The sequence below is a fragment of the Amphiura filiformis genome, chromosome 3 (assembly GCF_039555335.1).
Source record: "Amphiura filiformis chromosome 3, Afil_fr2py, whole genome shotgun sequence".
Lineage (NCBI taxonomy): Eukaryota > Metazoa > Echinodermata > Ophiuroidea > Amphilepidida > Amphiuridae > Amphiura > Amphiura filiformis.
The window spans coordinates 35,140,963-35,165,736 of NC_092630.1; the positions used below are offsets into that span (position 1 = coordinate 35,140,963).

Sequence of the window (24,774 nt, forward strand, 5' to 3'; positions counted from 1 at the left end):
AAATGGAGTATGAAGCCCAAATTTTCAGGATATTACTTTCTCATCAATATCTACCACCACACAGAAAAAGAAAAAAATTGAAGAGGTGCTGCGGTGCACATCCCTGGAGTTGACATGGAATGGGCCTACAATAATTCTTTATGTAACATTTATATCAACATTAACGAAAAAAGATATTTACAAGTACCGAGCATCATCTTACATGCAAGCTTTCATATTTAATATCATGAAGGTTGTCAAATCTGAACAAAACCTAATTAAATGTTTTGCAAGAAACAGATTGTTTGAACGAAAAGGATTTCACCGAACAAAATATGAAGTCGATTGACAGTTAACCACTAGTGCGCATTGTGTTGAATGATCTTTCTTTCAAACTTGGAATGAAGTGAATTGACGCATACGTTATGTAATCGCTCATTTCTTCGCTATCAGTCAACCGATTCCATTAAAATTAGCGTATAAGATGCAGAATAAGATGGGCTACACGCTGATTTTTAGATATTTGGATTCTGATGTCTATTTCTCGACTTACGTCCAAATTTATTCGCCCGGTAATTTTTTTATGGGACACCCTGTATTACAAATTCGGAATTGAAACATTTGTAATACTGACTCCAATCTATTTTTCAAAATTGTCTGTTGACTGTTTCGTAAACAGACGGATTAAAGTTTTTCGTCCTGCACATTTTTATTTTATCTTTGAAAATTGTATTTCATTATATAGAGAGCAAACTTATATTTTGCAACATGTACGAGTCAAGATATGTCTATTCCTGCATCGTTATTAAAGTATAAAAGATACAAATGCATCAATAAAAAATACTGATTTATAACCGAACCTGACAAAAGTTAATAAAATATTATTTGATATGCACCGCATGGTCTTATATTAGCATTGTGCAAACAACTCTATTATACGTATATTATGTTGAATGGTAAAAGACTGTCACAAAAATAAACATTTCATATATGTACGTCACTAGCTTAATTAAACAAGTTAATTAGCAGTCTGTATTGTAGGATTAATTAAGTAGTGAAATTGAATCATGCTATCGAGACATCCGAGTAACTTCATGATCTCGTGGCAGTAGTGCTGAATCGTTATATTCCGTGAAATCATAGTTTACTTTCAGAAATATTGAAATATACACGCGATACGCAGCTGACTATTTATGAGAACGTCTTTTTAATTTGATTTTCAATCGGCGTCCGTATCCGGTTTCGTAGAACCACTGCTAGGTACAAATTCATTTCATATTTATGAGAATGAAATTTGGATATATACGACACCCCCATATTTTTATATCATTATTTCTACATTGTATGCGGATTGACAGTATAAGCAGTTAAATATAATGTTTAAATTACAGACTTGACAATAAGTATGGAATATTTCATCACGAAGTGCCAAGACTAGTCTGGAAGGTGTCTGTATAAATCGCACGGGCTAAATATTTTATTGGGATGTATCGGGAGATGGTGTCAAATAATTTTTGACAGAAAATGTGCTTTCCATGAGTTTACATAATGTAGCCCAGCCCAGTACGTACCACTTTTAAGAGCCTTATTTAGGTAATTTCAGCTTTAGGAAATATCACCTCAAAACCCAATAAATAGGATAATAACAGAACAATGTTGCATAAATGCCGAAATTCTTAAATCCACCATTTTTGGTAAATGCACTACAATAATGTAAACTCACGCAAAGCACATTTTCTATCAAACAATTTTAAAATAGCTTACAACATCTCCGATCTCCCAACACACCACAATTAATTGGCCGTGCGGTTTATGCAAACCCCTTCCAGACTAGTCTTGGCACTTCGTGAAGAAATATTCCATACTTAATGTCAAGTCTGTATTAGAATATATTTACCCATTGTTTATTTTTAATTTAGGCCTGTATATTTATAGAAACATTCTAATATAGACAGAATATTAAATTTATAGAAATTCAGTCATAAAAACTTCTATTTATAACTGAACTACGCAAAATAAGTTTCTTATGGTTAGGAAATTTCCCCACTATTAAAATCTAGCAACTAATTTTGTACGTTTGCTAAATAATCGCGTGTGGGGGATTGTCCTGCGTATTTTGACACCTCAATCACTATCCTACGACACTCCTGAGAAAAGATATGAATGTTTAAAGGGGTACTACACCCCTGGCCAATTTTGTGCCTATTTTTGCATTTTTCTCAAAAATGATAGCGCATTGGTGACAAGTAAGATATGTCTATTATAGGGTCAAGGACTACAACTACTGCACTGAAAATTCAGCAACTCAAGGCAAGTAGTTATTGATTTATTGATCAAATATTGGTTTTCCCTCATTTTTGACTGTAACTTCATAATTGTTGTTTGTGCTGAAATAAAATTTCCAGTGCAGTAGTTGTAGTCCTTGCCCCTATAATAAACATAATTTACTTGTCACCAATGCGCTATAATTTTTGAGAAAAATGCAAAAATAGGCACAAAATTGGGCAGGGGTGTAGTACCCCCTTAAGTGACAGTTGAGTGAAACAATAAACAAAAATAATTTTTAAAAAATATAAAAAAACAAAAAAACTCACCTATGACGGTCATAAGCATGTTGTCCAAAAGCAGTGCAACAAAAACGATAAAGAGGACAAGCTTTCTAGATTGCCGTAACTCTTTGACATATGTTCTGGCGCTGAAATCCCTCCAACGATAATGTAATGCATTGCGAATTTGCTCCCAAACGTCAGATACTGTCATCTTGGGCTCCTCGCTGAAACCGTCGGCGACGGAGATGCGGGAATCTTCCTCCTTCAATGCAAGAAAACAAGATATCTCAAGTTATAATCGTATTGGGTTGTTTTAGTTTTAGGGTTTTCACCCGAAAATACATGTTCTGCACTTTCTGTAACTATATGAGCCATTCTCAGTGAACTGCTCCAAACGTCAGTGGCGTAGATTTCTTTTTGACATGGGTGGGGGATGGGGTTGGGAAAATTCTTGAAGTTTAGGGAATCCAGCACCTTTTTGTGACAGAATAAGGTTATGGTACAATTGCGCGCGAAAAATTTTGCCATATTGAAGCTAAACTGGTGAAATATGGTGCAACCCATGCAAAAGTGGAATAAATTCGCGCGAAGCGTGCAAAAATTAGCACTTTGGAGGCTAGATTGGGGATGATATAAGGACCACTCCTCTGGCAAAATATTGGGGAATTTACCCGGGGGAATTTCCCCCCCCCCCCCACCACCTCCCTCCCCCGGGATCTACGTCTATGCCAAATGTATCTCATGTCTGATTGAACGAAGACAAGAAATAATTTCCTATATACATTCAGAATGTTGAAAATTGGCCGTTTGTCCTTGAAATATATAAGACTTCAATAATGACGATCTATACCTGAAGTACCAAACTGGGTACTAGATTTGAATGGTAATTCAATGCACATTCTATGAATCGTGAAATGGATTGAAAATACGATTTCCAAATTGATATATTTCAAGAACAGAGTGTTCAAATTGATATATATATATATATATATATATTTAATGTGATAGCGGGGTTCGTTTATATAACACGGGCGACGTCATTATTTTAAACGAGGCGAAGCCGAGTTGTTTTACACCAAAAATAATGATGCCGCACGTGGTATATGAGACGATAGATGCACGACAGCGGCTGAATACAATAGCTTTATTCTCTAGTATTTCATAAAAGACCTAACAATCAGACTGATCAGTACAGCGATCCCCGCAAAGAAGATGATATTTAATTTTCATAGGAATGGCTTAAAAGCAGAAATAAAAAACGGGAAATTCAAAATCGCAAAAACAAATTGTCGGAGCCCTTCTCATAACCAATTGTCTCAAAAATAATGATTGTTCTTGCTATCGTGCCCCTTATTAAAGATATTGAAATATTACGGGTAAGCTGTTGAAGTGTATATGTGCAATATTTGTAATTTGACGTTTACAGCAAGCTTGCTCTAATCTTTTACAATTACATTATGGAACAGATGGATTACCTGACAGAAAATATTGAAAGGATGTATTTTATACCAGTTATGTTAAGTATAAATATGTATAAAACTTGACAATAGCACAGAAACTGTCATATGTGTGAGTTTCGGGACATCGTTTACACTTACCTTAAGTATTGGAATACGTTGCTGGCACATTATATCCAAAGTATTATTCCACCCACAAATAAATAATGATAATAAACCATAGATCCTTATTGCGGCCGTAAAGTATAGGTCTTCTTCACCAAGATGTGATCATTAAGTAAATGTGAATCCCACCAAATGACAGAGACATTTGTTTCATGACTGAATCAAGCATGTTAATGACGTTTATGTCAATCCCACACGTCATTACGTATTACCGGATGATGCCTTTAATTGCGCCTATTGTTATGATGTATTGAACGGTGTTAAGAGACCCGCCTATTACAAGTCAAATTTGATGTGTGACTATTGTTTGTTTCTATCAATGACACTGACTGACAAAGATTATGCTGATAATAGATTCGATCATTGTCAGATAATGATTCCGGTGATATAGCTTATGAGTTGTGACCGTTTGAGAGGTTGGTAATTGGTCATAAGGCCTATCAAGATAGATGCAGGCCCGGGTGCAGGACTGCAGGTAATACGGGACCGTTAAGCATGGATGCAATGTTTTGCATCAATATTATTTTCAACTAAATGTGTTTTATTTGCAACTGGCCACTTTCCTAGAGCTCATGATGAATAAAACGGGCATTTTCAAATTGATTCTATATGTCCATGATTAACTACTATGTTCTATGTTCGTTGGGATATTATGACGCAAAATTGACCACAGCCTCATCACAAATTGCCCCCATATTACCTGAAGGACCATGTACATTGACAACAATACTATGAACAAATATAAAATTAGGGAAAATAAATTTTATGTTCTAAAAATATATTTATTCAAATTTGCCATTACCAAGTGGAATTAGACCATAAAATGTGAATTAAACAATGTATATTTTTACATTGTCAATATACATTAACCAATTATTGCCTTCACTCTACGAGTTCTATTAAATGCACAATACCACATCATCACCAATATATTTGCTAAGGCCCGTCGACACTTAATACACTTAACCCACTCCATGGAGATATACGTCATGATATAGGACAGAAAAAAATCAAAGTCCTATTTGAGAAAAAAACATATCTTATGATGTGTGAGGGAAATAATTTGAAACATTGGAAGAGGATAATTATGGGAATAAGCAGTTGAAATGAAGAAGCCTACCAAACATGCCAAAACGCAATCAGCCATGAAATTTTTTGACTTAACATGAAAAGGATTTGTCATAGATATCAGCAGCTGAAATGTAAAAACAATGTCGTTAAAAGAGTTTTTATAAACCAATAGTTTGACGACTTTCAATTTTCTATTCAAAATCGACTATTTTTGAAGTGCTCCTCACTTTTTCTATAATAGGCTACTAAGGGATCTGGGATGAGCGTTTTGAGCGTTTCGACAGTATTTTTTGTGGGACATGAGAGCACATCAGACATATTGAACTGCATTCTGAATTATACGAAGAATGTCTTTCTGATATCAAATAATTTTCATTTTTTGAAATTCACAATACAATAAAAATTTTATGACAAATTATTAAAATTTGATATTTTTCACATTTTTGATAACAGTCCTCGAAGTAAATTTTATAAATCTAATGATATGGTCTTAAAGTGTATGTAGCTGGGAGGAAAAGCCGATGATCAATTGATTATTTTGAACTTTCATATTGAAGATATGGATTTTTTTACCAAAAAGACCTAATTTTTGTTGGTGTTTTGGGGAAAAAATCCATATCTTCAATACGAAAGGTCAAAATTTTCAATTAATCGTCGGCTTTTCATCCCACCTACATACACTTTAAGTATAAATCATCAGATTTATAAAGTTTACTTCGAGTACTGTTAAATATCAAAAATATCAATTTTTAATCATTTGTCATAAAATGTGTATTACATTGCGAATTTAAAAAAAAATTCAAAATTATTTGATATCAGAAGGACATTCTTCGTATTCAGAATGCAATTCGATATGCCTGATGTGCTCTAATGTCCCACAATAATACTGCCCAATCGTTCGTACCCCATCCCTTAACAAGTACAATTCACTCTTTCAAAACGTTTTCGACATTATTCGCAAAAGGTTATATAAGGTTGTCAGAAAACGTTTAAATGTCGAGTTATATAAAGGATATAAAGGGCATAAAACGTTTTCATAACATTATTAAAAAAAACATTTTTCGATAACCTAATGCAAATATTCTAACATAATGTTATTAAAGTGACAAAATATATTTGCAAAAAATAGTTTACAATAACATTTTGAAAACATTTTAAAAATATTGTTGTAGTGTTTTTTCATACAAAACGTTTTCAAACGTTTTCATGACCTGTACATTGTATATTACCCTAAATTTAATGTTATTAAAACGTTATTACCTAAACCAAAACCCAAAATATAACTTGTTTAAATCGTGTTTTAAACGTTTGTGTATTTGCTAGAAGTAGAGTATATAATAGTAAATGTGTTGAAAAGTTGAACAAGTGTCGTTATGTCGCAATCAGATAAATGTTGGGCGATTTCCCATTTCCCCCTTGTGACATTGGGCATAATATAAGTGGATGCAATGAACCACTATGAAGCACACTTTTTTAATATCTCAAGACAGGGCAAAATTATGCCGAATCTCAAACCGGGATCTCAAAAACATATTGATTATATTTTTTGAACAACACAAATAATCATGTTCAGCAAAACCTCACCCAACCCCACTATTTTGTATAAGATCCGTTTAAATTTCCCCGTATATAACGAACTGAGTTGTCAAATGCAAATTAGACAATATAATATCGAAGTGAACAGCAAAACACGCAAGTTCACTTTATATCCGCACGGCGGGGTTTTTGATTGATTGAACTTCAGATTTCCCCCATATCGATAGCGAAAATCCAGCCCGATTTGGCCAGGTGAAAGTAACCGAATACTGCAGGATACGCTATACATGCCTCAACTTAACTCGCTACAAGATGCGGTACCAGTCAAGCTAACCAATCGACTACACTGTTAAAAATATTTCCGTAAATTTACGGAATTTTCTGGCAGTAAAATTTCCAGAATATATTTTTTTTGTTTCCGTTAAATAACATTTTATTTCCATAATTATAAGATATTTTCTGTAATGTAACAGACACTTTAAGTATATTTTACGAAAATTCGTTATGAATTACAGAAAATGTATGTATTTCTACGGAAAAAAATAAATACAGTGGAAAACGGAACTTCTGGAAATTTTGCTGCCAGAAAAATGTCAAAATTTCCGTAAAATAACAGAAATATTTCCGTCAACAAAAGTTATTGAAGCACATTTACTGTATTTAACAAAATGTTTAACACTGTAAGTATGAAATGTATGTTGGAAAATAAGAATACTTTAATCATAATCTGAGGTCAGTTGATATTTCTTTCATTGAAATGATTTAAAATAAAAACAGTTTCCGTAAATTTACAGATTTCTGTTAGTTTACGGAAACTGTTTTTACGGACATTTTTAACAGTATACAGGAAGTATTACATGTGAATCTGTTTTCTATACTGGCAAAAACCCACCTCTTAACTAACCTTAAAAACATCAGGATGTATGAAAAATATATCAAAATATGGCTTTAAATATTTTGTTTATTAAGCAATATTAAGGACAGACATAAATGAGCAATCCACCACAGAAGTATACAATCACGTGAGTCTTTTTGCGAGAAAACTGGCAAGAACACTCTTAAACCATACAAAACACTTAGTTTGTATGACAAATCTAATTGAAGTATGGCTTTAAATGCTTTATTTGGAAAGAAAAAAGACACAAATATACTGCAAAATTAAAACTATGGAAATGATTCACGATTATAGATTAGGAATTCAGTGGGACACAATCTCAGGAGTTTGACCAAATAGGTTCCAACCTGCATGGTGAAAAGGAAAGTCACATTTTCAAACATTCTGCGTACATAATCGCCTCAATTAACAGTGCAAATTAATAAAAATTTTATTGTTAAACGTCGTAGACAATAGAAATTGGGATTTAATAACGACAACATATTTGAAATCAACCACGTGGCTATTAATAAGCCCACCTATTCCGGGAACCTATTTTCACATTATTGCGTTTATTGTTATACTTTACGTCTATCTGGTGAAAGCTTTTCTTATAACAACATGAATATATTGAATGCTTGAAGTTGAAACACTAAAAAAATTGCCACTATGCGTGTATTAGTTTATCTTTTTTCTTCTTCAATATCGCTCATCTCACCGCCAATATCACTACTTCTTGCTTATGTTATGTAGTTCAGCTCATAGCGTCGTGAGAAGACCCGACAAGATGTTATTTACGGAAACAATTATTGATCGCCTTATTTCAATTTCCAAGATTAGAATTTCGTAGCCGTATACAGTGAACCTTACCATTTACCTGCTGGAAGAAGTACATTAGAGAATGATAATTACAAACACTCGCTGAGCAGCAAGACCTTCCCTCTAAGCTTTTAATCCGATAAGCTGAGTATCTATATTTGTTTTCATGAATTGGAAGACATTCTTTGATGTATTACTGAGCTCAATCATCTGAAATTACTGGAGCGTGAGCCACCCAGGCTGGTGGCTCAGCATAGTATTTTATTAACATAAAAATTCCCTTTAAAAGGGAAGGCCAGCCTCAATGCAGAAGAGGTCTTGTAAATAGTTAGGGTCACCTGGAAAGGCATTTTTTAGGGTCACGCTTACATCCATGTTACATGACAGTTCACCAAACCATCAATGGTGAGAACATGCACACTGAAACAGCAAAAAACATTAACTCCTATAACTCCTGTCAACTCTTTAATTCATTACTCCAAATTGTTCTGTATTTTTTGTCTTTACTGCTTTTTACCCATGCTTATTATTAAAATCAAGAAATACACTGCAGTTGTTAGTTAATTCGCTATGTTAACTCAACTTACATGCACATTTTATTTTAAAATAATTTTATATTATTTCGCAATGTATAGTTTACTATAAAGTAGATAGTGGCAAGCACATGATAAAGGACTGATCATTCACTACAATCTTCACTTTTAAACTGTATTTTTTGAATGTGTTGATATTGTTAGTCCGAAACTCCTGCAAAGCTATGGACATGGCATCTAACCTACTCCATTCTGTAATAGTCTGCTTTGTGTGTTTTCTCAGTCTTCAATCATTTTGTTGAATGTAATTTTATGAATCAAATAAAAAAGATAGAAATTGGCCTCACTTTAGTTATGTGTCATTTTACAGTATTTATAATATATAAAGTAAGACAATAATTTATTTATTTTCTATAAGTGCATGTCAAAATATGGGATATATTGTTCAATATTATAGCTAGCCCCTAAAAACTTTATTTTCAATCGGATTTTTCCCGTTGAAAAGACAAAACTGATGTTAAAGATAGCAATAATATCATCAATAACATTTTGAGTCAATTTTATCCATAAAACGATACAGGATAGGATAGATAATTACTTTGACTTCAATGTGGTCCATATAATGAAGATTTTGATTCTACAACATTATTAGATCTGTTATCAAGATATCAATTATGCACTCACAGGCAACCAAACATCATGCTATGCTCAGTAGTCCACTGGTATGACCTCGTGATCATTCCCCCGCTTTGACCATGTCATTTTTTTGATATGCTGATTGCTGAACAAGTTTATGTTTATATGTGTAGGCCTAACCTATGATAACTTTTTAAGTCATAATTAATTCAAACATAACTTTGACAATACTCAATCGTTTTCGTTCGTTGAAACGGCAAAACATACTTTCTTTTCCTTGCAAATCGAATTAGCAGACATCAAAAACATTTCCACCACGAGAAGTAAAAAAAATTTATTCATACCAATAGAAGAAGGCTATAATCTTAGCTAATCTTTAGTGTACACAAACCCCATCTCAGAATTAGGTACCAGCCCTATGGGCTGGCGAAAAGGTTTTCTCCAAATTCGTTTCCTAATGATAATGTTGTATTTACTGAGGACAGAAGGACAAAGCAAACACATGTAAGAATTAATTGTACACATCATTTAGCTTCATTTAGCAGGTTGGCAGATTTGATGGACTATAAATTGTTCAAATGGTGAATGGAAGGCTCATATCGTTGCTTGGTGTCTTTTCGTTCTGTGCTAGCTGCCGGATGCCCGGTGCAAATATACGGTAGTGATACTATTTTGATCATTTTCAAAATATTGTGTTTTTAATATTCCAACGGTGTTACATGAAAACAAAAACATATTAAAAAATATTACAACGCTTTCGGTTTTGTTTAGAATCTGGGTGTTGAATACACTGTCTTGTTGTCGTTCTATATTTATATTTTATAGTCGACATTCCCGTCCATATCTAGGCGATACACACTTGATTGCAATTATACGCTTTAATAAAATACAGCATTGGGGGTATTGTTTTATCAAAGTAACAATATGTTTCAAGACGATAAGTGCTATTACCCGCGCTACCGATTTTGATTTGGCCCATATACCCATTTTGAGTAGATTTAGGGCAGGGCAATAGATTTTTGCCGTAGGTTTTAAACTTGATACTAGCAGGGAACCTTGATGTGTAACCTGGCTTCGGTTTAGAGGCAACCAAAACGTTAATATCTGAAACAGTATTCAAATGTTTATATACGTTAAATGAGAACACACTAATTTGAGTTCAAACACATCGACCGAAGCTGCGTTTTCTGCGTAAGTATAGCTGGTATATACTGTCCTTATTAAAGTATTGCAATTGATACCCATTAAGTATTGCATTGCTTGTTTTTTTTCACTATACTAGCATTATGTCGAATAACTGTAATCGTGCAATTTGTCTGTTGAATATCTGGTTAATTTTAAATCATTAGAGAATGAATTTGGAGAAAACCTTCTGATAATTACAAACACTCGCTGAGCAGCAAGACCTTCCCTCTAAGCATTTAATCCGATAAGCTGATTATCTATTTGTTTTCATGAATTGGAAGACATTCTTTGATGTATTACTGAGCTCAATCATCTGAAATTACTGGAGCGTGAGCCACCCAGGCTGGTGGCTCAGCATAGTATTTTATTAACAGAAGGTTTCTCCAAATTCGTTTCCTAAAGATATGTATTTGTTTAACTCATAAACTATACTGAAATCAGTTTATTGTTTAACACCGTTTACATGGTCTAAGGATCATCAAGTTCTGTGATTATGCTCCGAACGAATTCATACCAAATCAATTTTATGATTGCTAATAACAAACACATCTAATTTTCTGGACTTTAAGATTACTATTGAAATTGTAAAAAAGGACTTCGAACTGCTTTTAATGTATACAAACTTTTTAAATTGTACGCTTTTTAAAATCCATACGCCATGCCTTATCTCGTCAGCCAAGTTGTGGTCTATTTTTTTCACGGTTATTCCCTCGAAGCAGCATGCAGTACCCAGAGCTACCATTCACCCAAACCGACGGATCTTTACTTGGTGACGTTTCTGACGTATGATGTATACAGCTACGGCCAAAAACCCTAAGAATTTTCCAGCCATTTATATAATGTCTATCCAGATCTCGAGACCATAACATCACGGAGTGTATGCGCTATACGTTTCGTAATTAGTAACCCTACGGGGGTAAGGTGTTTGGCCAAAGGGATCCTATATTTGATCATCTTAAGCTTAGCTTTTGCATTTTATGAATTATTTTTCTTGCCTCGCGTGTCATTGCGCTTTGTTGTTGCTCGGTTACGTGGGGAGAAATATGAAGAAAGACTTGGGGTTTATAACACGCAGATGTTTTCTTTGATACGTTTAGGAAAAGCGTAGAAAAGAACAAGCAGAAAAGAAGAAATAACCACAATTTTGAACATTAGAAAAAATAGGTCAGAAATACTGTGGCTAACATCACGCATCTTTGATTTAAAAAAAAAAATGAAAATATAAATTTTAAATTTTCTTAAATTTGGGGACATATTAAAAAGTGATTTATGTAAGTTACAGTAAAAGCATTGCTGTTCACTGATAGAGAGCCATCGGGTGCTCCAAAATTATTATTACTCACGTCAGTTTCTGTGGTATTTTGGCGTTTATCTTTGACCATTAACATGAATTCTTTCATACCATGCTGACAGAACAAAATATCCACGTTCGCGATTTAGTGTTAATCAGATTGCAAAAAAAATAATAAGCATGCATCTTCATTGCTGTTAGTATTGGTACTGGGATATATTTAGGTTCTGACATGTATGTGTACATTTTAAGGACACATTTTATAATGCCAATACAACTAAAACATTTGAGTTGACAATTTATGAAGATTGCATCTGGTTGTATTTGAGTTTAATTAACATTTTCAATCAATCAAACCGACATGCCGAACAAGCTGGCTTAACCATAATAGCCACTGAGTAAGAATGTCGCAATAAAACCTATCGTTAGTCATGTCAGATCAAAGTAAACACGGGGCATTTACAGAATAATTAAACCTATTTAATTAGAAAGGTAAGTTGTACTCAATTAAATTTCCCTAAATACCTGTATATAGGCTTATGTAACAGGTTGATTTTAATTATGTACGTCCACATGCGTAGTGCAACAAGTGTGTAGTGCAGCGTAAACTTTCCTATTCCTGGTTAACATGGAGACACATTTCCATTTGAATGCAAGTTCATACAGGCTGAGTCAAAAAGAAGTAAACTCATGTTTGAGGGGCCGTACCTCGAGATTTGTAAGGAATCTGCTAAAAATGAAAATATCACTGGAAAGAGCAAATTCTGCACGTCTAAATAAAAAATAGAATTGTTGCAATTGCTCACAGCAAACTCAAGTTATACTCATTTGAATACAACCACCCATTTTTGTAGCTGCACACGGTTTCACTTCCCAAATAGGGGCCTACCTATTATATTGATTGGTAAGGCGCGATATTCAAATGCAAAGTTCTGTGGCAGGTGTGGTTTCGATCAATAATTCCTACATGTTAAAGGGCTCTTTTCAATATGAATTTTACCTCATTGCACTACATTATAATAAAACGGGCCAACTGACAACATGGCACCACAATTTGCCGCACGAGAGCGCGCGTTTCTGTCGACGAAGTATCATGAAACTAAGAGTCCCACTGAATTTCAGCGTCTTTTTCGTCTCCAATTTCCTAAAGCTAACCGGGTTCCATGTAAGGGAGCAGTATAAGATTGTGAACAAGCTCAATGTGCATAGGACACTAATAAATCCTGTTAGCACTTTGCTGATTCGTCGAATCAATCAATCAGCCGTGTGCAGCTACAAAAATGGGTGGTTGTATTCAAATGAGTATAACTTTAGTTTGCTGAAAGCAATTGCAACAATTCTTTTTTTATTTAAACGTGTAGAATTTGCTCTTTCCAGTGGTATTTTTATTTTTAGCAGATTCCTTGCAGATCTCGAGTTACAGCCCCTCAAACATGAGTTTACTTCTTTTTGACTCAGCCTGTACGTAGTCTGATTGATATGTGTGGAGATGGGGTGGGGTGGTGGTGGTGTAGGTGTGTGGTGGGGTGAAGTAGTAGTGTTGGAGGGGCGAGGGTGTGAGAGTGTTTGTATATAAAACCGATAATCATTGTTACTTTTAAACAATTTATGCTCAATCTTTCCTCTACAAAAAGGGAAAATTGCAAATTCCTTCTTCAAACTTATAAGTTATAATCATTCAATTTTCCATTAGGAATTCTTGTTATGTACTCGTTCCTTCAAGCATTTCAATAATACAGATTCAATCCGCAGAATTAGATAAAAAATGTTACATTTCGATTTTTACTTAAGCATTACAATAATTCCACGAGGGTAACATATTTTTCATTTCTTTACTACAAAATATTTACATTTTTAGTTGCAAAGAGAACGTATCGAGTATTGCCGATACATGGATTTGCTGGCGGGTAAATCTGCGTAGTGTATTTATAAGACTACGGCACGTGGTGATCGTGTCTGTGCCACATAATCGATCCACATGTAGCCTAAAGAGATAGTACTTTGGCGCCAAAATCATTTGGATTCAATGTTGTGAAAAATAAACAAATACTCTACGTCTTTGATTGTTGTTATTTGTTTTCTTGCAAGTTGTTTGTTTATTTTGCGTGATTTCATAAGAGGAAAGGGTGAGGAGGTGATATTTTTAATAAGCATGTATGTTGTTCTTTACTTAATGGACAATGATCACTAGTGGGTTTACACCGTTGTATCGGTGTTTAAGAAAATGTATAAGAGCATCCGTAATCTGGAATGAGCGTTTTCGACAGTATTTTTTGTGGGACATGAGAGCACATACATATCGAATTGCATTCTGAATACGAAGAATGTCTTTCTGATATCACGATATAATACAAATTTTATGACAAATTATTAAAATTTGATATTTTGCACATTTTTGATATATAACAGTCCTCGAAGTAAATTTTATAAATCTAATGATATATTTTTAAAGTGTATGTAGCTGGGAGGAAAAGCCGACGATCAATTGAAAATTTTGACCTTTCATATTGAAGATATGGATTTTTTTCCCAAACAGATCTAATTTTTTTGGTGTTTTGGGAAAAAATCCATATCTTCAATACGAAAGGTCAAAATTTTCAATTGATCGTCGGCTTGTCATCACACCTACATACACTTTAAGTACAAATCATCAGATTTATAAAGTTTACTTCGAGTACTGTTAAATATCAAAAATATCAATTTTCAATCATTTGCCACAATATTATTTGATATCAGAAGGACATTCTTCGTATTCAGAATGTAATTCAATATGTCTGGTGTGCTCTAATGTCCCAAAACAAATACTGTCTAAACATTCATACTCCATCCCTTAAATGATTTTCGAGCACTAACAAAATCCTGGCGGAAGAGCCTCGCCACCGGGGAAGATGGTTTACGATAGGGACATTTTGTTCGCCTGCTTACCCCTCAGTCAAAATATGAAATCATGGATATTTCCACTGTGGAGGCACATGCTCTACCATCTCTAAAATTATCTCAACAATTCTGGAGCCGCCACTGGGAGCAATTTACAGTATATGCAACAGCCTAGTTTTCGTGCAAGTATAAACATAGATGAATCCGGGAGATGAATACCTCATGCTACTCTTCCCACATCATTTAAAAACAATTTTAGTTCAGTTTAGGCATCATAATCTTCAGAGAATACGCTGAGCTTCGCTTCTCTAAAGAATCACGGGTTAAGAAGAAAGAGGGCAAGAAGGTAAACATTGAATTTCTTAAATATTTTCCACCAAATGAAATTGTACAAGTATAATCTCCGAATTTAGATCAACTGACCAAAAAGTTTTTATGAAACATGCCAGTTGTTGTTGCCAGCCGTTGCTATTATGTCTGGATCATTGAAAATTTATATTGATGTACCACAAGACGCCATTTTGGGACCACCCTTAACAATCTTATATATATAATACAGTTGATTGGTACAATTTAAAGTTGTTTATAGATGTCTTAACGCCAAAACATACCCATATTCGTAATACAAAATGAAGTCTCTATCTCACTTTCAATAAAGCAACGCAGCGTTTGGGTAATTCTAAACATGTTCGAAATTTGTGCTGATGATGAAAAAACCACCATGATGGCTTGTTGTCATCGGTGTCAATATGAATTTGAACTCTAAATATCGAACAGCGAAAAGGTGCGCAGTTTGAAATCCAGTTAAGTTTTACATGTTTTTTCACTTAAACTAATCAATGAAATCCATTTGAAATGAGATATTTTTTGTAATATTTTAGTGATTATAAGCGACTTGCATAGCCAGCAAACACAAAACGTTTACGACATTATTCGCAAAAGGTTAGAAAAGGTTGACAGAAAACTTTTAAATGTCGGGTTATATAAAGGGCATATAAAGGGTATAAAACGTTTTAAGTTGTATACGGGCAATTACGGACATTCACTTCCGGTTCCGGGTCACGAAGTCAAAGGCATAAGGTCAAAGGTCAACAGGAATCACTTCCGGGCATGGGACACGAGTTTCCAGGTCAAACGAGGTCAAAGGTCACCTGGGGGTTACTGCCAGGTCATGGGTCACAAGGTAAAAGGTTAAGAGGTCACACGGGACTTGAAATTATATACAAGGCATTGAAGGTTTCAAGGGGGATGTGAAATTTTCCTACAATATGGGGTGGGGAATGCGAAATATTTGTGCGAAAATGTATGAAAACAGTCCTCCGTCCTCCCTCCTGGCGTAAATAGTGATCGCTCCCTAAGAACAATGATACAGTTTTACTCAAACTCGGAACCATTTTGAGATAAGCACTCATGTAGCAGCAATTTACTGTATTGGTTTATTAGTACTACACTCAAAATTACACGGATTTAAAAATAAATCCTTAAGGTTGTAATTAGAGACCAAACAATTTTGAATTTAAAATTAATCTTATAGATTTGAGTTTTAAATCTCTAAGATTTATAATGCTTGATCGGTCCTAGACTTCTCCGTAGTCCACTTGCCCATTTTGCATACTCTGGCTATTACATTTAAGCATAAAACTGATTTATATTGATTTGTGTGCAACTGATAGATTTTCACATCTGTATCTGATCTTTTCAGTCACCGCACTCCCTCTGTTTGTTAGCTATCAATAAACTGGTAGATTCCAAAATCAGAATTGTTCAGTATTAAAGTGAGCCATTATAATTATGCAAGATATTGTTGCATTCAATTATTTTTATTGTCACTAATTATCTGATATTTTTAACTCTTTATGACCATTTTACTATTGAATACTTTAAGTTTAATAAACATCAGTATAATTTTGAGTTCAACGAAATGGGTTCATCATGACTAATAATAACATATTTTTAATAAAATTCGACTATGGCATAGTCTAGATCGGTCCCTAATCACAATCGATTAGGACTAATTTTAAATTCTTGAAATTTAGAGTGCAATTATTCGTTCCATTCAGGCCAAATAATACAAAAACAATTCATGCTTTTGACGAAGTTTAACTGTTTGAATAATAGATTCACTGACAACAAAACAATGCCATTTTGAAGGAGAACTATATTCCCTCCGTCATGACCGAAATTGTACATCATTAATGTTGTCACCACAATTCACACTTATTCTAGGTTACACAAAACTACTTTCCAGTTTGTTTGTACATTATGTCTGCCTTGAACATTACTAAACCATGAACAAGAAGTCTGACCAGGTAATAACACCTCTTGACTTTCAGCCTTATCAACAATATTTTGCTTCATATTGTGATGAACAACCCTGGCGAGAACCTTTTGTTAGGGCCACTATCAATGTTTAGACAAGGGAACTTTCCCACGTTCAGGTTTTGTGTGCAAATTGCTCAGAAATAATTTAAGCTTCCTACTCTCCATGCTTTTTGACATTTATTCCTGCTCGAAGTTGTACTTTACGGAACTTTAATCAAATCAAATTTGTATGGTAATTATATGGTGACCAATTTTTTTAGGCAAATAATTTACAGGGTGGGCATTTTTTGGGCAATAGGCAGGTTGAATTTGGGCCAAAAGTTTTACTAGTGCCCACCTTTTTTCTTAAAGTAATATTAGTAAAAAATGGTCCATTTTCAAAATATTTCAAACTTTTTCCAACAAAAATGTCCACACTAATTGTGTAAAAAAGTACACCAAATGGCTTCAATTGGGCCTTAATTTTGAAACATTGCCCAATTATTAGGGGGCTCATTCATACCTCTGACACCCCTGTGTCGCGCAAGTGTGACGCGTTGGCCCACCATTTCAAACTTTTTTTAATCTTTATGTGATCCAACCATCAAGAATTCGTGGCTACGCGTCTGTAAACAGGTCTTATAAAGTATAACATTTGAATAACAGTGTAAAAAAAAATTAGTCTTTAATTTAGAACAATTTCGGTTCAAAATGCTCAAAACAAATTTTCAACACGCGTTTACATTTATCAATATCCTTCAGTGTGGCAAACGTAAACATGCACAAAGGGAAGGGTCGTGTCCAAGATTTCAAGTATTTTAGCAACATGTACCCCGGTACTTTGTTTCTTCAACCTGCACAAGCAGTGCGCACAAAATTGTCTATTATTGACCCCATTTTTTATGGAGTTCTGTAGACGCCCCTGCATTCGCTCATTTCCCTGTTCATTGACTCATTTCCCTGCTCATTCACTCATCCCTTACTCATTTACATGCTCATTCGGTCATTTTCCTGCTCACACCCTGCTCATTGACTCATTACACTGTTCATTCGCTCATTTTACTGCTCAGTTCCCTAAATTCGACTTCACGATTCAAAATGGTGGTATTTTAAACGTTTTCATAACATTAAAAAACATTTTTTTGATAATGTAAATATTTTAACATATTTGGCAAAATATCTTTTCAAACAATAGTTTATGATTGAAAACATTTTTAAAATATTGTTGCAGTGTGTTTTCATACAAAACGTTTTCATGACCTTTATAAAACCCGACGTTTAATGTTATTAAAACAGTTTTGCCAAAGCCCATAATATAAAGAAAGGTTTTAAAAATCTTTGAACGGGTTCATTGGGGTTATGGGTTTGGGTTTTTAAAATATTTTGTGTTTTCTGGGACATCTCTATAAGGCAATGACGGTAATAGTTAATTTGGCCCCAATATAATCTGTTTCTCAGATCTTCGTAGAAAAGTTGGTTGGGTTCAGATTGTAATATTGATGGCTAAAAGATGAGTGTGTAATCAGTAATATGTGTTCAAATCTTTCTCTTGTAATTTATTTCATCAATAACACATATCACGTGTCTAGTCTAGTGCTGATAAAGTCCTCGCCATCGATGAATGTCAGTGACGCTCATGCAAATGGAATGAACTATGATCTCTATTGTATGGGTGGTGGATGCGAAGTGTGGGTGTGTTAGCGTGGTGGTGTATGGACCGGGGTGAGTGGGGTATACGGGAGGGTGGTGTGGGTAGGGTGTGTGTTGTTGGCTATCCTCGCCCGTATAATCTGTCTCGTTTTGTGACGTCAAAAATGTAACGCTCAAAAACTACACAGAATATTAGTACAGCTGGTAAGCTCCCAAATTTGGTACAATTGTGAACTTAGTGATAAAAGCATGAGGGTTTCCACACATGAAGTTTATGTGGTCCAAAGTGCAAAATGATTCAGCTTAGCAGATGCACTATATTTCCTGTGGAAAGATGTTTTACTTGGGTTAGGTATAATTTTAAAATTTGCAATTGACAAACAAAGGAACGAAGATGTTTCGTCATATAGCAATGAACAATTCTTCTCAATCATCCAAATTAGTGAACTGGCATAACACATTTTTATTCAACTTATCGATTATTTCACTGATTAGCCTAGGGCAGTGACCTAATTAAAAGCAGGCCAAACAACCAACGGGATTAAAACTATAAGACGGCGAACATTCATTGTATTGGATAATTATCCATGGCTTTTGTCATTTTGAATTTCAGTATAAACAATTATTTAAATTAGAATAATTAAAATCATTTTATATATAATAGCTCATTAAAACAGCAGTAGGTCAAATTAATTGGTGATTTTTGACTACCAAATGATTGTGATAATTGCGTGTCGAAGTTGTAGATGCAGGCCTATTGATATGTATTTTTTAAGAGTTGCATTTTACAGGTGTTGAAGATAAGTAACAAAGTGTTTTGGATTTATTAGTATTCGTAGTAGTAGAGGAAGCCATATCGGTTCAAATTCGTACTTTCGTTTCTAATTATTTGAATGATGACATAGATAATGTAAATATTTTCGAAATAGTGGCATCTTGGAAGCCATACAAATGTACTGGACAAAGGTTTGTGAATGAACGTCATATATAAAAAATATAGGCCTACAGATAATATATATATACGAGTACATTATGGGATTTTAGATTAGCCTAAAATCGTGCATGCAAAAAAGAAGTAAACATATTTTGAAACACACCTAAAAACCACACAATTCCTTTTTTCGGGCTGTTGAGAAGCATGGAGTGTTTGTGGATTATATTTCTAACTGTTGTTGTAGAGTATGCAGCAGCAAAAAAAGCAAAAAAACACCCCCCAAATGCCTGAACTTTTCCAAAACTGAGACACTTCTTGTTGCAATTTATGCACACATATATAAATCTCTCCAAATTTGTCATTGTTTAGCGAAATCTACAAACCAATATTTAACAAATTGAGTGTTTTTCTTACCTGTTCTAGTCCAATAATATCCGTGCGAGCGAGACTGGTGTAGAATCCTGGCTATTAAAATACCATCCAAATGAAATAGGAGCTTAAAATCAGACCTCTTACTGCATTTAAATTTAATAATACTAATCAATTTCAATTATGATCAACAACTCTGATAATTGTTCAAATCAAGATATATCCTAAAGTCCTTTTATTTAGATTTGAAGCATTCAGACAAACGTTTAAAATATTTTAATCCAAACTACAGATCATTCAAGCTGTTGCCGGGTTTCTTCAAATCAGTGTTAGATACAGAGAATTAATAAGTGCGTTGGTTGCGTGGTACGTGGTAGTATGACTTCATTAAGATCAAAAGCTGCTATTTGCATATTCGCCTCTGCATCGTACAATCGGAAATTGCCAAGGAAATTAGATGAGAGTCATTGTTTGTATATAGCTAAATAGTCCAGGGTTGTAGAGATACATTTATAGCTGTCCCATAATGAACCAACGTAGATACACGACGTCTTGTTAAGTCCAGAGATAAAATGACGAGTAACATAGACCACGCCTTCTGTACGAAGAGAAACGTCAATCATTGAAGTTGTCGATGCCTTGCGTCATCATCAATGAAAGTTACGTCATGGGAATCAAATTTCGTAAATCAGTGCAAACATCGACTGGATTTTTTTACTAATCTTGTTATTATCCCTTCCCGTACGAAGATTCAAATTAAATTCAGCGCAGCCAATAAAGATGTGCTCTTTATATTTTCTGTCACTGTTTCGGGATTCGTCTTTTAAATCGTCTTGCTTACTCTTTCCTACAACTAGTCTTTATTTTACCTAGAATGTATACCATGAAGCAGCAAGTAGTTAGAGGGAGAAACTCAAAAAGAGTCTAGCGTAAGTTGTATCTGCTTACTTATTTTCATCCAATAGCGCTTCAGGGTTTGTAATCTGAGGCAAGTCGGCGACGTTGTATTGACCTGTTGCGCTCGTTCGTTGTATCATTGCCTGTTGTAGTTTAACATGGTTAAGTCGGGCACGCAGCAGTGGAGCAAAACACTGGCTACAGATCTGTTAAGTGTCTATATATAATGGATATTTATGTAAATGCTGATGGTATGTTTGTTTGCATCACTTATACTCATCAAGATTAGCAAGAAAAAATAAAAGACATGTCAACACGTACCCCCCCCCCACCAACACACACATGCCCCCCTCAAAACTCGCGGATGTATGCACACCTACTTATCTACCAACCCCTACACCCCCACGCACACCCCACACCCCAACATACCCCATGTAAACAATTCATTATGTGATATTGACAAATTTCATGGATATTTTGTTTTGTTTTGTATAATACTAGTAAGGTAGACTTCCTGTCTTTGTATTTTCTCACAAATGTAACTTATAAACTTATATAGAATACACCCCTACCCACCCACACATACCCCCACTGCTGTATCCACCCCCCCCCCCCCCCCCCCCCCCGACACACACACACACCCACCCCCCCCCCCCCCCCCCCCCACGCACACACACACACTTAGGTTTTAAAAATGTCAGTCAATTATGGGGTTTCTTATATTTCTTATAAACCTCAGTTTCATGTATATATATATATTCCTCTGTATACAAAAACATTGGGCTAAAATCACAAATCCAAAACTTTTGATCACATTATAAACACTCTATGTTTTAATTGGGCAAAAACGTTAACCCAACGCACCGATTGATTTGCGATTACTCAAAGTCAGGGTTTGAATAAAATAAGATTAAATTTTAACCCAAAAAGGTGTTTATTTTTCGCCCAAATACGAGCGTATTAAGGCTGTTTACATTTGACGCACCGCTTATTTAAGTTAACAAATCTGACCATTCCTTTGTCTCTAGTGCTTCCAACTCACTACACTAATCTTCCAACCAATTTTCTCTATTTCAACTTATGCACTCAAATTTACTGCAGTAACATTTACCCCATAACCTTCTTAAACAAATTTCCGGCATTGACGTTAATATTGACCGTATATCATGGCACTATTTGAGAGAGTGTAATGTCAATTTACCGTACCCGAGTCCTCCGTGTTAAATATAATGTATACATGTATGTTATTGTATGATCTACATGTAAAATTTAAAACACATTACAACAGCCGCAGAATGCACATCATTATGGATCTATAAAATTAAAACTAGGTAGTCAGCACAAGTTGCAGGTCTGTTACAGTAGTGCCGTTGTTTTAATTGTTATTGCAACGAGCAACATGCTTCAAACATTGTCAGGGCCGGATTTACCTTTTTGGAGGCCCTGGGCCAGGCCAAAATTCGGAGGCCCCCAAACTCACCGTGAGGAAGCCAGGTTTTGTTTTACAAATAGGGGGCCTACTATAAGATCGATTTTACTAGGACATTTTGCGCACGAAGCGAGCGAAAAATTCAATTTCAGACAATTTTAACCCCAAATGAAGGTGAATTTTGCTGTGCAAAGGGGCAGTGCGCTCGCAGCGCGTTAATTTGTGCAATTTTAGCATATTTTGGTCCAAAACCCTGGGTTTTAGGCTAAAAAGAAACATGCGCATGGCCACATTGGGGGCCCCCAAATTCTGGCCCAATGGTAAACCCGGCCCTGAACATTGTAAAGAAATACACGGACTTGTATTTGAAATATACACGGACTTACTTGTATTTGAAATATTTCACGCATTTTACACTTCAAATCGAAGGATACTAGTACTCTTGTTTGAACAGTGGTTGTGACAGATTGCTCAAAGTCGTTCGATATGATCGACCATCAGGAAGATCCATTGTTCCATGGATGTCAGTAAACGAGTCAAATGTGTGCGATATAACTAAACTGTCTATGGAGCTCTTCCCCTGCGAACAGAAATTTTTTTTTTTTTGCTTATTGAAATATTATCTGGATTTGCCAAATGAAACATAGCTTAATCCTTTAGGTAGTCCTAACTGGCAATAAAAGTCAAATTTTAATATTTGTTCAATTTTTGGAAATAAGGGCCAAAAACATGCATTTTTAGGTTGTTTTTCGACCTTTTCGTATTCTGTGACAATCAGACCCAAAGACTTGAACAAAGACTAATTTCGAGTTAACTCTTAGCCTATATTCAAGATTTTGAATGCTTAGACTTGTGCCAAGTCTTACAATCAGTGTCACTACAATTGTAAGAAAACATGCACAATTGCATGTTTTTGGACCATTCTAGCTCAAATTGCAAAAATATTAAAATTTGACTTTTATTGCCAGTTAGGAATAACTATAGGATTAGGATTTAGCTATGTTTCATTTGGTAAAACAGGATAATATTTTTTAATCTAAAACATATTGGTGCTGTATTTGAATGGGGAGTAGTCCCATTGGGTTTCAAGTGGTGATCAATGACGCAGCCCAAAACATGGATTCTGATATCAAATGTTGGAAGTATGTGGATGACATGATAATTGCAGAGAATCGCTTACATCCACAACCAAGCAAGCATCAGGAAGAATCAAGGTCAATTAATGGAATAACACCAACAAGCTTAGCTTAAATCTCTCCAAGTGTAAAGCCATCCAGATTTGCTTCAAAACAGACCCCATTCAAAACAGACCCCAACTATTTCTGAATCCCCCCACCAATGTCTCGATGAAGCAAAAGTCTTAGGTGTGTGCATCCAAAAGGATCTCCGCTGGAATAAGAACATATCTCAGATCACATCCAAAGCAAACCAAAAATTGGATTTCTTTTGGAATACCCTTATATTTATATAATGTGTAGAAGTGTAGAAGTCAGATGAGACAGATCCCTAAAGTGACAAAGAACTACTTACTGAGTAGAAAGACTACTTCTGGGCTTTGCAGGACAATGAGAACGGACCATCAACATCTGATCTCCCACCGATCAGGACTTACCTATTTATGCCGATCCCCCTGGAAGAGACAAGAAAAGCCATTCAAGCAATGAAAACAAACAAAGCTGCTGGACTGGACTGTGTGATTACCACTGAGGCAGTCCAGGGTGGTGGTGAAGCTATGGTAGACATCATCCATGAATTCTGCGAAGGAGTTTTTACAAAGCTTGTAGCTATAAGGTGTATAATAAGATCCTACTGAATGGAATTAGGGAACAGGCAGAAGCTGTGTTCAGCAAACGCATATCCTCCGTAGAATCGTGGAGGCTTTCCAGAGTTACCAACTTCCACTCACCATACCATTCATTGACTTGAAGAAAGCCTTTGATACAATCAACAGGAAGATGAAGCGCCGAAATGGTAGATGGCAACATCTTGAATCCCTTCCTAGTGACTACTGGAGTATTGCAGGGGGATGTTCTAGCTCCATTCCTATTCATTGTTCTCATCGACTATCTAATGAAGATGGCTACCGATGGAACTGACAGTGGTGTTGAAACACATCCGCGTCGTTCAAGGCGATATCCTGCCAAGGTTTTGAACGACTTGGGTTTCGCTGACGATATTGCCTTGCTTGAATTCTCAATTCCACGGGCACAGGCACAGCTGAT

At 35.1% G+C, this 24,774-nt stretch overlaps 1 protein-coding gene across 2 annotated transcripts in view; it reads right to left on the reverse strand.

Moving 5' to 3' along the window:
* LOC140148423 (synaptic vesicular amine transporter-like) overlaps positions 1-20,444 on the reverse strand; it is a 44,912-nt gene extending 24,468 nt beyond the window's left edge. The window contains exons 1-2 of one of the 2 annotated variants that reach the window (XM_072170358.1): positions 20,272-20,444; positions 2,574-2,790 (exon numbers count right to left, since the gene is read on the reverse strand). In XM_072170358.1, the coding sequence (XP_072026459.1) occupies positions 2,574-2,739 (166 nt within the window). In that variant the 5' untranslated portion in view covers positions 2,740-2,790; positions 20,272-20,444. Of the gene's footprint in view, positions 1-2,573; positions 2,791-4,126; positions 4,334-20,271 lie in introns of those variants that run through there. The other variant, XM_072170357.1, reaches the window with a different exon arrangement.
* Positions 20,445-24,774: the final 4,330 nt, after the last annotated feature.